Genomic DNA, 16,875 nt, shown 5'->3' on the forward strand with positions numbered 1-16,875 from the left:
GAGCTAAAAAATTGGCAAATGTTCACGGAAAATTTTACTGGATGTTTGAACTCGTTGGCAAGAATAGTAGGAAATTGTGAATAAGCTTTTTGTCTAAAAATAGATTATCGCTTTCTACAACCTGCTGTATTAGTTGAATATTACAAATTCAATAAAAACTGATACTGACGACAAATTTTTTCTCAGAATATTTTTTCAAATACCTACTTTTCGCAGAATACTACTGAATCAAAATGGATTTTATCTATATGTACAAACAAATATTTTCAGAATGTCAGATATAATTATTCATTGATTGATTGAATAGAAAGATTAAATTTATGTCTATAAAAAAGTACTTAAGGCAATAACGAAATAGGAAGAGGAATTTAAAGAAACAATATATATTTGATGTTCATAGAATATTCTCGAGAACGAGAACGAGAATATTCTCGGCCAGAAAATTAAAAATCATAATTCACCATAATTCATTTTGGAGATTAGCGTGGTCCAAAGCAGACGTAAAAATTATGTGAAAGCAGAGTGCTCACATAATATGTTCCTGAAGGATAAGTCGCCTTATTTTCTTTTATTTAATAATGTAGTTTGAACATTTAACCCAACCAGTGTTTGGCATTGTGGCTATTTTGCAAGGACACGGAGTTCACTGAAGATGGGCTGATGAGTCCGAAAACGTTCGTTTACAATCAATGTAACAGTTTGGTAGGTAGTGTCAAATCTTTACGGTGATTTTAGCACGGATTATATGAATTTATTTTGGTAGATAGTACTTGTTTGATAACGAAAATGTCTGTCAGCTCACGCTACTCCGGGGCTTTTAGACAAGAAAAGATAAAATATACAAAAACACGATTTACTTTCTTCCTGCCAATCCGGTTTCCCGTTATTAAAAAGTACATAATATGATGCCATCTTCGAATTCATGGAAAAACTACTATACTTAGACTTAAATAACGATTATGTTACTGCTGCAGTTTTCTGTGATCTATCTAAAGCCTTTGACTGTGTCAATCACAAAATACTTCTTAATAAACTGGAAAGATATGGTTTTAGAGGCACTACTCTAAAGTGGTTCAGTTCATACTTGGAAGACAGATGCCAGTCTGTATCAATCAATGAGCGCTATTCTAGTAATATCTTTATTAATTGTGGCGTACCTCAAGACTCTGTCTTGGGTCCTATCTTTTTCTTGATCTATTTTAATGACAGTTTACTATATTTGCAGATGATACCACAATTTTATGGCAAAACAAGGACTCTAAGGTACTGAACAAGATTATTAGTAGTGATATGCTAAAAATCTTAGAGTGGTGCAAAGCTAATCATTTGACATTTAATTTTTCAAAAACCAAATTAATTTCTTTTAAGAATGATCTAAACAACATTACTCTGGGTAATGAAGGCATTTGTTCTGATACTGTTAACAAATTTTTAAGTCTCTATAATGACAATAAACTTAAGTTTGAGGAACACACTGTATATTTAAGCAAAAAGATATCATCGGGTTGCTTTGCTGTCGGATCAGTTGCACACCATTTGGATTTCAAGATTGCAAAAAGTGTTTATGTGGCCCTGATTGAATCTAATTTGAGATACGGTATTGCCTTTTGGGGTAGCTGTTCTCTTCACCATTTCAGTAGAATCTTTATGCTACAAAAGAGAGCACTTAGATATTTAGCAATGTCAAGTTTGGTACATCATGCAGGCCTCTGTTCCGGAAACATGGTATCTTGACACTTCCTTGCATATATATCGTTGAATTAGCGTGCTTAATTTTTTTAAAACATAAAGAGGATATTCGGACAAATTCCTTTTATAGTCCAAGCTGTGGGTGAAAAATAGGTCGATTTCAGGATATAATTCAGGAATTTTTGAAACCTATCAGGTGTTGTAAAGGATGATGCCAGGAATAACTTGTACTAAAATGTAACCAAAAATTTTGTGCGGTTTTTTATTTATGACAATTTTCATTTGTTAAATTTGCACTTTTTAAAGATTTTTAATTTTGCAGCTTAGGATATTCATTTTAGAGAAAAACTTTTAAACAGAAAATTGTAGTAAATTAAAAAACCTACAATTTGAGCTATGGCAAGGTTAATTTCGTTGATACGTTATTGCAAAACAGCCTGCGAAAGGTCCAAAATGGCCGTTTTTTGCAATTGCCTTATTTATTGTAAAAATAAGTTTTATGCATTTTTTAAGGCTTTTCCATTTCGATTCCCGGCGTCGGAAATCCATTTTGTTTTTAAAATTGACATTTCGATTTAAAAAATAATTGTTTTTATATCACGTTTTTATTGTTTATACGACACAATATAGTCCTGTCGCCAGGGGGGGTACAACGGCCTCCTTAATTCAGATGGACTTACCCAAGTTTTTTTTATATATTTTGACCAGTAGAATACGAATTTTTTGGGTAACAGTTGATCCGGATGTCGATAAGATTGTTATAGACAAAGAACTTGAGGAATTACATAACAGCGATTTCTCGCAAAACAAAACATCTTTTTGTATTTTTTGGGTCATTTTAAGCAAAAAATATTTCTACAAGTTTTTTCGTAGAATGCATAGTTTTCGAGATAACCGCGGTTGAACTTTCAAAAAATCGAAAAATTGCAATTTTTGAACCCGAATAACTTTTGATTAAAAAATAAAGTAGCAATTCTGCTTACGGCATTTGAAAGTTTAAATCAAATTATATCGGTTTTGATTATTTGCATTGCTAAAAATTAATTTTTTTATTGGTCAACAAAGCTATAAACACATAGTGTTTCCCGTGCCTAATACATGCGTTTTAACGCATGCTACGTAGAAATTGCCTCGCTTGCACTTGTAGCTACTCTACCTACTCGTTCGATTTTAAATGAGAAACCATTGAAAACATCACTCACGCACTAGGTGTTTATAGCTTTGTTTAACAATAAAATAATAAATTTTTAGCAATGCAAATAATCAAAACCGATATAATTTGACTTAAACTTTTAAATGTGGTAAGCAGAATTGCTACTTTATTTTTTAATCAAAAGTTATTCGGGTTCAAAAATTGCAATTTTTCGATTTTTTGAAAGTTCAACCGCGGTTATCTCGAAAACTATGCATCCTACTAAAAAACTTGTCAGAGCATTTTTTGCCTAGAATGATCCAAAAAATACAAAAAGATGTTTTGTTTTGCGAGAAATCACTGTTATGTAATTCCTCAAGTTCTTTGTCTATAACAATCTTATCGACATCCGGATCAACTGTTACCCAAAAAATTCGTATTCTGCGGGTTAAAATATATAAAAAAAAACTTGGGTAAGTCCATCTAAATTAAGGAGGCCGTTGTACCCCCCCTGGCGACAGGATTAATATACAGTATTATAAAAACAATAATTTTGAAATCAAAATGTCAATTTTAAAAACAAAAAGTATTTCCGACGCCGGGAATCGAACCCGACTCGCCTGGGTGAAAGCCAGGTACTCTAACCACTAGGCCATTATGGATGTAACTCACGGATATAAATATTTGACATATAAGTTGTAGGGTTTTTCCATCCACTTTCATATTTTATCTTTTTTTGCCTAAAAGCCCCGGTTTTGGGCCAGCTGACACATCATTTGTTAATAAGCTTTGGAACAACTGACTATATAAATAATACCAGTCACGCTAAAATGCTCCGGTCAAACTTGACGCTACCTCCCGGACTATAATCCTTTTGGATTTTTAAAATTTTAATTCTTAATTAAATGTTATACCAACTACATCAGGGAGTTTTTACTTCAGCTTAAAAGTTAAAAAGATAAATATTTTGATTGTACTCACTGTTTTGGCTTCCCGGGAATGCGTGACGAAATTGTAGATCGGAACTTCCACTTTTCTTCCTTCTTTCAGCCTCTGGATTGTGCTTAACAACAACTCGAAATCGAAAGCGTCTGGATGATCGAAATTGTATTCGTTTCTGTCTGCAACATCGTGTTGTTTCTCATTTAATACTTTGTAGAACGAATCCATACTAAGTAAAGTGACCCAGGGTACTCCGAGAGATTCGATTATTTTTTCGGCCACTGTTGTCTTTCCTGAAGCGCTGCCTCCACATATTCCTAAAATATTTATTTGAAATATAAACCCCCAAGAATACTAAATATTTCAGGAAACTATATATATATATATATATATATATATATATATATATATATATATATATATATATATATATATATATATATAAGGGTTGTCTATAGCTAATGCCGTTTCCCTTCCGTCAGCCAGGACTTCCATTTTTTTCGATCTTCCCAGTCTCCGTCTTCCAATCCTTTCTTAGACATGGCTTCGTCGACTTCATTTTTCCAAGATCTTCTAGGTCGTCCTCTTCTTCTCGTTCCTCTTGGGCTCCATTCTGCAACCTTGTTTATCCAAGTGTTTTCTGCTCTGCGTACGTGGCCGTACCATTTCAGTCTTCTCTCGTCTATATATTGCAGGGCATCTTTTTCCACTTGCATTCTTCTCCTTATCTCCTCATTTGTTATTCTGTCTCTTCTGGTGAGACCACAGCATCTTCTCCAGTATTCCATTTCGGTTGCCAGAATGCTTTTTTGGGTTTTTTTGTTTATGACCCAAATTTCTGCGGCATATGTCATGATGCTTCTTACTATTGTTTGGTATATCATTCTTTTTGTTTTTCCCTTGATGTTTTTATTCCAGATTACATTATGGAGTTGTCTGATGCAAGATCTTGTTGAGGAAACTATTTGTTGCTTATTCTTTCATTTCTATACCTCGTTTTTAAACTAGGAGGAGTAATTAAATTTACCGCGCCGTAATGCTTGTTTGCAATTTGAAGAAATAAACGCCTCTGTTAGAATTGAAATGGGTGATACTGAAACCATAAGCATCCAAAGAGGAGTTAGACAAGGTTGTATATTATCACCATTATTATTCAACTTGTACTCAGAGGAAATGTTTGCACGAGCTCTAGAGGAAGCACAAGAAGACATAAAAGTCAATGGAAAAATCGTGAACAACATCAGGTACGCCGATGATACAGTACTGATTGCTGGCAGTGAAGAAGAACTACAAATTCTGTTAACCAAAGTAGTGCGAGAAGGAGAACTATATGGCCTCAAGGTGAATGCAAAAAAAACTAAAACAAAGGTAATTTCAAAAAAAGAATGTGTGTGTACTTTGTACGCACGTAAGAAGTTATACTTCTATTATATGATTTAAACGAAATTAATATACTTTTTATTTATATTTTGTTTAAATATTAAACTAATTTATACTTACTACTTCTCAAACATTTTTATTAGAACAGTACCAAAAATTAAAATAATAAAAGAATAAAACACACACAAACACATTGAACAAGCCACAAATGATGTCTGAACATTAATTGTCGAAAAATTTTTTAACTAAATACGTATTTTCTGAAAATACAATTATATAATAAATATACTTACAATCATAAAATGTATTAAAAAAAAACAAAAAAGAAAGTTTCTATTGGGACTCGAACCAGCGCTGATAAGAGCGGTTGGTATTGGAATTCATTCGCCTTCTCCGCTTAGCCACCGACACTATGTGTCATTATTTACGAAGATCGACTAACTAAACGGATTAAACTTGTGATATTTTGATATTTTGAAAATTGATCAAATTATTTTAATTTTGAATTGAAATGATTTAGAATTGAAAAAATACAACAAAACATAGAGTAAAAAAACAATATATTAGGTGAATATTGATAGAAATTTTGATGGTAATCAAATTATATAAATAAAAGTATTACTACATACTATGTATTTTGGCAGATCAAATAGGTAGGTTTATACCCATGATACATTAACAATTATTACGTACCTGTTGCTTTTAAAAACTATTTAAAAGTCACTACATTATAAACTTTTTTGTTTCTGTCCTCACAACAATAAAACTAATATATTATACATTTGTTTACCTTTACCTCCAAACCACAGCTGCCATATCGGATAATTTTTGACATGTCATTTGAACATCCAATCAGAACAAAGTTATAATGCGCATGCGCCGGGCTGATAGGTTTTAACATATAAAAAAATCACCCTCTATCGCCGGTAAAGAAGTATAACTTCAAAAAAGCACACACCAATTCTGCCGCGCTTACGATAAACGCATTATCTCAGTTTTTATAGTTCTCGAGAAAAACGCGGTCAAAGTTTTTATATTTAATTTGCTTGTATCTCCTAAACTACTTAAGATATCGACATAAAAATTATACCAAAACAAAGAGAAAAGTGTTGTAATTGTAAAAAATATAAACAAGTACTTATATATGATATAGTGTGCTATATATTCAAAAAAAGGTACTTATCGCTAGAAACATAATACTTTAATACTATCATAATTAGTCATAAACGCATCAACTAACCCACTTAATGCATTTATGTTATGTAAGTCAAAATAATGCAGTACTCAGTAGCAAACCTTTAATTATATTTATTAATATTACATGTGATAAGTGCATCAACTATCTCACATAATGCAGTTTTGTCATGGAAAATAATCAAATCTTACCAAGTTGTTGCAACGTGCATTTACTAAAAAGAAAGCATTAAATCAAAAGCAGTTTTTCGAATCAATCATTTCAATACATCAGTATCAGAGTGCACCAACTCAAAATTTTTCAATATTGAGATAAGTATGAGGAAATGGTTAAAAGATGTTTATTTATCAGTTTCAAATTGCACCATTTAAAAATTCCAACACCATAAAAAAATTTTGACTTGTTAACATACAGAATCGAATATTTTGTTAACACCGTCGTAGTTTCATACCGCATCATGTGAAATAGTGCGTAATGAAACTTGATCGGTAGAACTGTTGTCAGCTACCAACTGATAATGGTGCGGTATGAAACGGTTAATATCTGCAAAATCTGCATCTTCATTGTCATTCGTGCGAGTATTCTCTGTATTTAAGGTGTTCGGTGCCTCTTTTGGAAGTTATTTTATATTGTGTATGATTATAAATATACTTTACGTGAAAAACAATTCTTTAAGTTTATAATATGCGTGGAAAACTAAGATAGTAACGTCATAATGAATATTCAGCCATGGAAAAAGTTAGGGATCAAAAGAACAATATATATGTTAAAAGTTGCAAATGGATGTATGAAAGAACGTGGTGGACATAGTGATGATGCTGTAAGTATCTACCATGCAATTATTTCTATATATATTTGTGGTTACACAAGTTTTCAATAGATAGATAACACAAGTGCTCACGAGGTGATATTAGTTGATCAACTTTTTCGAGCGATTTTAATAAAAATAAAAAAGGCAACGAAAACGCTGCACGGTCTGTGAAAGCTGCTTGCACTGACCGTTGCAAAATAAAATGTTCAGAAAAAATTAGTGATACAGAAAGAGAAGAACTGTTAAAAAACTACTGGGGACTTAGTGATGTAAATAGGCAGCGAGATTTTATAGTTAAAAGTGTAATGCCGGTTAGACCAAAATATCAATTTAAGAAAGAAGGGAGTCTTAGAAGTGAAAATAGAGCTTATTACTTTGAGGTGAAAAATGAAAAAATTAGAGTATGTAAGGTTTTCTTTATGAACACTTTAAACATTTCAAATAGAATAATAATTACCGCAATGAAAAAAAAAACAGAGTTAGGGTTTGTACAGAATGACAATCGCGGAGGAAAAGAAAATGCTGGCCGACCAAGGGTGCTAAATGATGAAAAAGAATTCGTGAGGTGCCACATCAAATCTTTTCCACTAATTGATTCTCATTATTGCAGAGCAAGGACAAACAAACAGTACCTAAGACTGATCTCTAAATTTAGCTACTATGTACAGAATATATCAAGAAAAATGTAGAGAAGAACAGAAAATTCCCGTAAAACTCCATTACTACACCATGATTTTTAACACGGAATTTAATATTTCCTTTTTTTCAGTCAAAAAAGGACCAGTGTTGTTTCTGCAACTCATTTCAAAATCTAACAGCAGATGAAAAAGTATTAGAACAACACATATTACAGAAAAAAATCAGAGTCGGTTAGAGAAGGAGTTCAATATCAATAATTCAAAGGAAGATGGAAATACTGTAGTTTGTTGCTTCGATCTCCAAGCTGTATTGTCACTACCAACAGGAAATCGGAGTGATTTTTTTATATGTGGCGGCTATCATGTTACAACTTCACTATTTTTGATATTTCCCATAAACATGGCTATAGTTTTTTGTGGCACGAAGGTATCGCAAACAGAGGTGTGAATGAAATAGGTACGTGTCTTTGGTAGTATCTAAAGAACCACGCAGCTCAATATGAGCACATGTTTATTCTGATAATTGCCCGGGCCAAAACAAAAACAAGTTCATTGCTAGCTTGTTTTTGTATTGCTGTCAAAATCTACCAATAAAAAGCATAACCCACAAATTCTTAGTAGTTGGGCATACTCAAAATGAGGTTGATGCGATGCATGCCCTCATAAAAAAAGAAAAAAAAAGATACCTGAAGGGAAACCCGCTCTATATTCCATCGCAACTGGTACCGATAATTAGCTTGGCTAAGAAAACTGGACGGCCGTAAACTACAGAAGAAACAGCCGAAATGTATGAAGTAAAAAATTTACAAAAAATGAGGAAAAATTTTGCAAATGAAGCCGGAGACAAAGTAAAATGAAGTAAAATGTAAAATGGAGCGAAATGCAAATTCTAAGATTTGAGAAAGACCAGCCATACAAAATAATGTATAAGAAATCATATTTTGATAAAAAATATAAGGTCATAAATATTCGACAAAATAGAACAAGAGTGGCTTATGAAGAACCATCTCTCATCCTCTCTATTTATAATAAACCTCCTGGTGTGCCAGAACTTAAAAAAACGTGATTTATTGTCGCTCTGCTAATACCCAGAATTCACTGCGAGTTTTTCCAGAACTTACCAACCTCTGCCACAGCTGCCGCTGCTGAAGAAAGTGACAATTCGGAATAATTTTGATTTTATTATAATTTTTGATACCATAAATTTTATTTTATAAATAAATACTTAAAATTTTTTATTTGATTTCCATACAAATACCCTATACCAAACGCACTAACTATTAAAAAAATCACGTGTTGACCGTTTCATAGCGCACCAACTCAAAAAAAAAATCTTAATTCTATAAAAAAATAATAATTAAAAATTATCATCTAAAAGAACCATAAAATAAACATCTATTTCCAAAATATTGTTCCATTTGAAAAAAAAAATGGACTATTTACAACAGATTAAAAGTATTTGCCCTCAGAAAAAATAAGTTAAAGTTGATTTGTGAAGAACTAAGTTTTTTGAGATGGTGCACTCTGATACTGATGTATCGATTTATTTGTATTAAAATATATCGGTAAGTAGAGAACTAACTATACATAAAAAATTAAACCAAAAATTCTGGAATTTTCGAGACTCCACACTACGATAAAAACCAAAAAAAAAATCAAAAACAAACATATTACTTCTGAAAACTATAAGACACATTTAAACAATTTACCTAGTTGTACCTATTAGTGTAAATATGACAACTTCAAATATAAGGCACGCTTTCACATTGTATGAGATACTTTCAAAGAGTCACTTACATGAATGTGATTTAAGTTATTTTTACTAACAAAAATAAAAATCAAATTTAAACTTTTTAAGCATATGATAGGTACTTACTACTACCAATTCTAAAACTATTAAACGTTAAAAAAACAATCCAACAAAATCAATCATCCGTGGTTAAATTGGAAGCACTGTTTGATTCAGGCAAATCTTTCCAAAAATGTCTTCTATTTTCGGGCATCAACGGTACCAATTTGGCCAGTATTTCCACTTTTCGCTCACTTGTAATTCCTCTTGGTAATGTTTTAGTGGTAACATCCGGAAAATATTTATTTTTTATTATTTTTGCTTGCAAGAAATCACCTTCTATCCAATCTGCAACATGACTTTCTCTAAACTTTATGGTAAATTTACCATTTTCAGCTTTGACCGACATCACATCCTTTAAATACACTCTTGGTTCTGTGTTTTTAAGATTATGTCGAGACGAAAAATCTTGATAATTGAAAAAACTGGAAATCGACATAGTTTTAACAGTGTTTTTTTTGCATTAGAATTTTTCACGGCGTCTACGAAGTCATCGTAATCGTAAACCTTATTCTTCTTTTTCAGTGACATTTCAACCTGATGGTGGAAGTGATCTGCCGACATGAAAGTATGCCCTGGCTCGAAGTATTTGACTGTAATTGATTCGGTGGATGTGAGTCCACTGTTTACCATGTTTACAAGAAAACACATAAAAGCCCAGTTTTTGTTCTGGGCTGCGCAGTTATCAGCCCACAAACATATTTGTTTTACATCTCGCTTGCTCATCAAAAAATCTCTGAATGCGGATATAATGTCTTCTTGCTGTCGACCAGAAATAGTTTCATTCCACAACACTGCGTATGGTATATTATTGCCTCTGGCCTTTCCAAGGGGAACGAAACTTTCATTAAAGGCGATAATCCTAGGGCAAAAGATCGCAATTTTGTATTGATCCATTCGAGGTAGCATTATTACCTTTTGTAAGTCCACAGAAAAATAAATACAATCTTCTTCAGTCAAAGCTAATTTTACATCTTTTTGATACTCTTCTCTAGATGTTTTGTAACGAAAATTATGCTTATTATACAGAATGCACTTTTCGCATGACGCTTCTTGATTGCATTCGTTGCTTTTCTTATGTGATTGGAATAAAGCGCATTGCTCACATTCTTCATTTCCAAGCTGAGCAAAGGAAATGTTCATCTCTCTTAATGTCTTGCGGTATATTTCAAATGATACTGTAACATTTGGAAATTTAGTGACAAAGTTTTGATGCATCATTGTTATATTTATATCACTGGGTAGGTAAAATTTATTTGGAGCATGCTCACGACGATAATGTGAAATCATAGGGTTATAGCTTTGAATATGAGCCTTGACGGAATTTTTATCTATAACATTTTTGCGTTCATAACTTCCTCGTTTGTCTTTCTGTTCATCAATTTCCTTGTGAAGTGCATTATAAATGCGTCTATTATTCTTTGCGGTTTAACCAAGTGTTGTCAAAAAATATGTTTTACATACATAAACTTTTTCATCATTAACGTTAAAAAAATATCTATGAGAAAGATTTCTTTTAACATTTTCATTATCACATAAAACTGTCCTAGTTTTTACCTTATTTGACTCAATGGTACTTTTTATATACACTCCTCTGGATTCCCAATTTAAATTTATGTAACGGTCGTGTATAATTTTTCGTTCTTCGTTGGTTATCTTTGATGTACACTTTTGACGACACTTGTCATCACATGGCGGTTTGAGTGACAATTTTTCGTCATCCGTTATTTTTTTCTGCTTTGCACGTTCCAATAGTGGGAGATCAAACTTGCGTCTTTTCCTGGGTAAACCTGATTTTGTAACACTTTTATCATTTATGATAGGAGACATTGATTTATTCTCAACATCTGTTATCATCTCTGAGGTAACTACAAGCATGTCATCGGTATGTTCTTGTTCATTTTCGAGTCTTGAAATAGGTCTATTTGCACTCGTTGTTTGATGGTAAATTTGTGATGATGTACTTGGAGCATTGTGAATGTAGGCTGGCTTTATAATTTGTCTGCTACTACTTGATGAATCTTTAATATCGAAGATCTTAAATGCATTGTTTCTCCTTTTTACCGTTGTTTCAGGTTCATAATCTTTGTCCTTGACGCTGTCATCGGAGTCTTCACAAATATCATAGTTATTACTCATTTCTTCATCTTCAGATAAAATCGAGGATATAATTTTTTCGTAGCATGTTAAAGAAGGACACGGTGATGATAATAATATCTGCTCCGTTGTATCAAAAAATAGTGTAATGTCGATTTCATGCACAAATGGAAGGGAGTTACTATATTCATTTTTGAAATCAAAAATTTCCGGAAATTCATTAAAATCCAGTGGACGGGACCATATTTTATTTATATCCGTCACGATTGGTTCCCTTCGTGTGATGTTAGTATCGTTGCTTGAAGGTTTTGAAATTATTAAGTTTCTTGTAGTTGGCCAGGAAGAATTCATTGTGCTCCCTGAAAGAGCCAAAGCTAGAATTTCATCTCTTCTGTTCATTCTTACCTGAAACCAAAACAAATGTAAATAAAATAAAAAAATATGAAAAATTTTTTTTTTAAGAAACGCTTTTCTTTATTTACGAGTGACTAAAATTAAAAATATAAAAAAATCAACTAAAAAGCAAAAAATAAAAAAACATTGAAAAAATCTGACACATCCGTCAAAGAAAAGCGTGGCGCGTGTTCATCGAATAAACGGTTTTCGCCCCACGCTTTTCTTTAACGAATGTGTCAGATTTTTTCAATTTTTTTTTTATTTTTTGCTTTTTAGTTGATTTTTTTATATTTTTAATTTTAGTCACTCGTAACTAAAGAAAAGCGTTTCTTAAAAAAAAATTTTTCATATTTTTCTATTTTATACTTGTTAGTCTTACACTTCTCAAACATTAAAATATACGGTCATGTTTATTAAAATATGTATAAAACATATGATGTACTAACATGAAAAGTAGTCGGAATCGGCAAAAAATTTGAAACTTTATTGTTTATTAATGAAGCACAACGTAAACAATTAACGTAAGAAGTGAAATTATGTATTGTTCATATCATTAGCTATACAATCCGTAAAAGTTTCAAGTTTTTACATTGTAAAAAACAAGTGAATTTAAGCGTTTTCCATTAAAATCGTTTTTATTTTATTTAAACAATTAATAAACATGAAAAAAATTTTTTATTGACTATTCGTGTATTGTTCCCGCGAATGCATATGTCTGCAAATTTTCATTCATTTGAATTGAAGAAAAGGTAGTCAAATTAACGTCTAAAGATTTGACGCAAACTATTGAACTAAATAAAAGCGGTTAAAAACGATCTGGTAAGTACTTGCGCTAACTACTATTAATCAGCAATAATAAATATGATCTGTTTAAAAGGTCACTTCTAAAAATACACATTTAATTAAAACAAAATGAGTAAATATTTAAACTAAAGAAAACTGCGTAACCAAAATTTAATTCAAATATAACATTTTGCCTTTACAGGAATTCTAACCAAAACCCTTAAACAGTTCAATAAAAAAAATAAGACACATTTACATTCCAACAATGAGAAGTTAACTGCTCAACTATTTTTTACCATAAGATTTTAACAAATATGATTTCATAAAATAAAACAAAAAACTTACTGTGTAAACAAACTCGTCGAGTGATAAATTCAACGGTAAACCTTAACGTAAGTACTTCCAACTTGATGGAAACGCTGCGACTGGCGAAACAAAACACTGCATTTTCATGTGGACTCCCCCCAGAACGTAATCCACACTCACACTCACCTTACCGCGATGATTTGCGTTCAGTACTGTTTATTAGTAGTTGATCTTCATTCAATAATTATTCTTCTTTAAAACGAGCATCAAGAAAATTGGCTACTAAGTGAATCAACTTAGAACAAAATGTGCATTTAATGCGATATAACTTGTATGACAACAATACATATATGGATTTCCCAATTAATAAGTACAATATCTCTGTTTGATGCTACAAATTTGTATAATGCTGTCATCAATAATCATACAAATTACTAGTGATAAATGCACTAACTCAAATTGATTCATTCATGACTAGTAAATGAGATTTTGGAACAAAGCCCTACTTACCATAACTGCATCAACTAAAAGATAATGCACATATGACTGGCAAAACATTTATGAATAAAAAAGAGTTTGTAATAACTACGAGTAATGCCTTCTTGATAAGCAAATCTGCAACCGAATCTTAGTTAATGCATTTATGTTTACCAAAAAAACAGGTTCCTGTAGGAATAATAAAATGTCACCTTAATAAAAGTTGTAGATCTCGTTTGTCTGATTTCAGATATATATATATATATATATATATATATAACTCAATATCTCCAAAAACCTTAGTTAATGCGTTTATCGTAAGCGCGGCAGAATTATAAACATCCTAGTCAACAACAATCTCGTTGAACAAGTGAAAAAGTTTAAGTACCTAGGATGTTGGATACATCAAACCTTAGACCAAGAACAAGAGATTAAATGTAGAATAGAATAGACAAAAAACACCTTAAAGATGCGACAGTTACTCACTGCCCGCAATCTTGATTTGTCCCTACGATACCGCATGATAAAGTGTTATGTATATAGTGTACTGTTGCACGGCGTGGAAGCTTGTACGTTAACAGTCAGCTCATTACGACGTTTAGAGAGCTTTGAGATGTGGGTATTTCGTCGTATGCTGAAAATTCCATGGACCGACCGCGTTAGAAATGAAGAAGTTTTAAGGCGTATGAGTAGAGAACGTGAACTCACAGAAATTGTCAAGAAACGCAAAACATCTAATCTTGGACACATATTTAGACACGACAGGTATAACTTCCTTCAAATTATTATGGAAGGGAAAATAGCAGGAAGACGCGGACCGGGTAGACGACAAATGACTTGGCTGCGCCACATTAAAGAATGGACAGGATTAGATTTTCAAAGTCTAATAAGACAAGCCCAAAATAGAGAAGACTTTGCAGAAGTCATCGCTAACCTTCACTAAGAAGACGGCATCCAAAGAAGAAGAAGAAGACGATCAAAAGTAACAGATGTGCATCAGATGTGATCCAGAAGATTGCCATGTTAAAATGGAACTGGACAGGACACATAGGAAGAATGAGACAACCGTTGGACAAAGCGAATTTTCGAGTGGCGACCAAGGGCAAGCAAAAGAAGTAGAGGCAGACCTTAAACAAGATGGACTGATGACAAATGGCTGGCTACGAATGGATGCAAAAAACAGCAAACAGATATGAATGGACACACCTAAGGGAGGCTTATATCCGACGATGGATGGAGCTGTTCATGATGATGAATGCTTGTTTGTAATTAATCTAACTGCAGGCAAGTTTACTCCACTAACTTGCGAAAATTTGACACTATTGACATCAATCAAATTTTGACACTACGACATTTAAAATTGATAGGTTAATTAAGTTATATCTGCGATTTTTTGTGTTTTTTGCATTATTCCTTGCAATTTAATTTTTAGATTTTTAGTCTGCATTTATATAAAAAACAGTTGTTTTTAGAACTCTTTAGTGACGTGTTAGTATAATATAATATTTACGGATTATCGTCGAAGGTGATAGGATGATCAACCAAAAAGAAGATGATTTTTTTGGTGACATTATTGGGTATGAATCTTACTTGATCTTACTCCTCCTGTTGATAGATCCTGATAATAACTTTTACGTTGATAAATACGCGAGTGAACAATGATTTAAGTAAGATTTTTTATACACTTAATTAGATATTGTCTGTATCATAATCTCCCTTGAAATAAAACCTAATACAGTCCACATAACTCTGAAATTAATTAATTTCACATATGTATGCTTTTTCTCATGAGGATCTTTCAGTGCGTCACAGTTTTTCGATTTCTTTTTAACACATTAAATTGTATGTGACAGAAAAAACGCACGTCGGTGATTACATTTCGTCGGTGACATTTATAACATTTATTCTAGTTGTCAATAGATAGCGCTATAATCGAAAAAAATTATTTACTAATTATATAATATATCTACGAATATAATCTGTACAATTTATAAGACTATACAAATCAAAGAAAATACCATTTTATAAATGCAATAAACACAATTGATTTGTTTTTATGCCAAATTGCAAATAAAATGTGACAACTGTCAGATTTAACTAAAATGTCATGTTAGAATAAATGTCATAAATGTGTATTATCACGGACTTACCTTTTTTCTATCATTTGTAACGCACTGAAAAATGCTCATGAAAAGAAGCATACATGCCTCTCTTGTACAGATAGGACAAACAAGAAACAAAGATATAAGCGCAATGTGAAGTACTGATTGTCAGGGTAACTAGTGATAGTTCTGTGTTCCATGTACGCCTGGCATGTCCTATGGGTTGACAGACGAAGGCAACTTCAGGTCAGTCAGTATAAGATGTAAGTTGTACTGTTAATTAAAAATAAACATATGGAAGTAATCCAAATCCTTTATTATATCATAAACCGAACCAGTAAAAACACATGGCGCATTCAGTAGTTGGTACAATTAAATTCTTATACTGAAAGATATGGATGAGTTATAAATACAATTAAAAAATTTCAAAGAGGCATCGTGGATAACCTAAAAAATTCCAAGACACGTCGGTAGAAACAAAAGGTTGTATAATAATTTACAAATTACAGAAGAAAATGGGTGATAATAGAGGCATTACACAGTTGTGTACTACCGGAAATTTAGCAGAAAACTGGAAAACGTGGAGAGCGAGATTTGAAAATTACTTAATTGCTTCGGAAATAAATAAGAAAAGCGAAGAGACACAGTGTGCCCAGCTGCTTCATTATATAGGTGAGGAAGGCTTTAAAATATACACTACATTTGCGTTTGCAGAGGACGAAAAAAATAAGTTAAAATGTTTATTGGAAAAGTTTGAAGTACACTTCCAAGGAAAAGAAAATATTGCATATGAAAGGTATGAATTCTTTACTTACAAACAAGACCCAGGACAACCAACCAGTAATTTCATAACCGAGTTGAAGAAAAGGGCAGGTAGATGTCAATTGGAGAAGCTTCAAGATAGTCTTATTGTAACAATGATTATATGTGGCATTAAGAACAATGAAATACGAGAAAGACTATTACAAGAAGATGGTCTTACATTGGAGAAAGCAATCGAACTTTGCCAGGTAATAGAGTCATCCAGAGCCAGAAGTGAAATGATGAGAGTAGGAGCCTCGAGTAATGTAATAGAAGT

The 16,875-nt window shown here is 32.3% G+C and overlaps 1 protein-coding gene across 2 annotated transcripts in view; it reads right to left on the reverse strand.

The window, feature by feature from the left end:
* The window catches only part of LOC114335670 (uridine-cytidine kinase-like 1), a 65,748-nt gene that overhangs the window by 19,404 nt on the left and 29,469 nt on the right, over window positions 1–16,875 (reverse strand). For both annotated transcript variants that reach the window (XM_050643280.1, XM_050643281.1), the window contains one exon: window positions 3,803–4,080. In XM_050643280.1, the coding sequence (XP_050499237.1) occupies window positions 3,803–4,080 (278 nt within the window). The remainder of the gene's footprint in view (window positions 1–3,802; window positions 4,081–16,875) is intronic.

The sequence above is a fragment of the Diabrotica virgifera genome, chromosome 2 (genome assembly GCF_917563875.1).
Source record: "Diabrotica virgifera virgifera chromosome 2, PGI_DIABVI_V3a".
NCBI classification, from domain to species: domain Eukaryota; kingdom Metazoa; phylum Arthropoda; class Insecta; order Coleoptera; family Chrysomelidae; genus Diabrotica; species Diabrotica virgifera.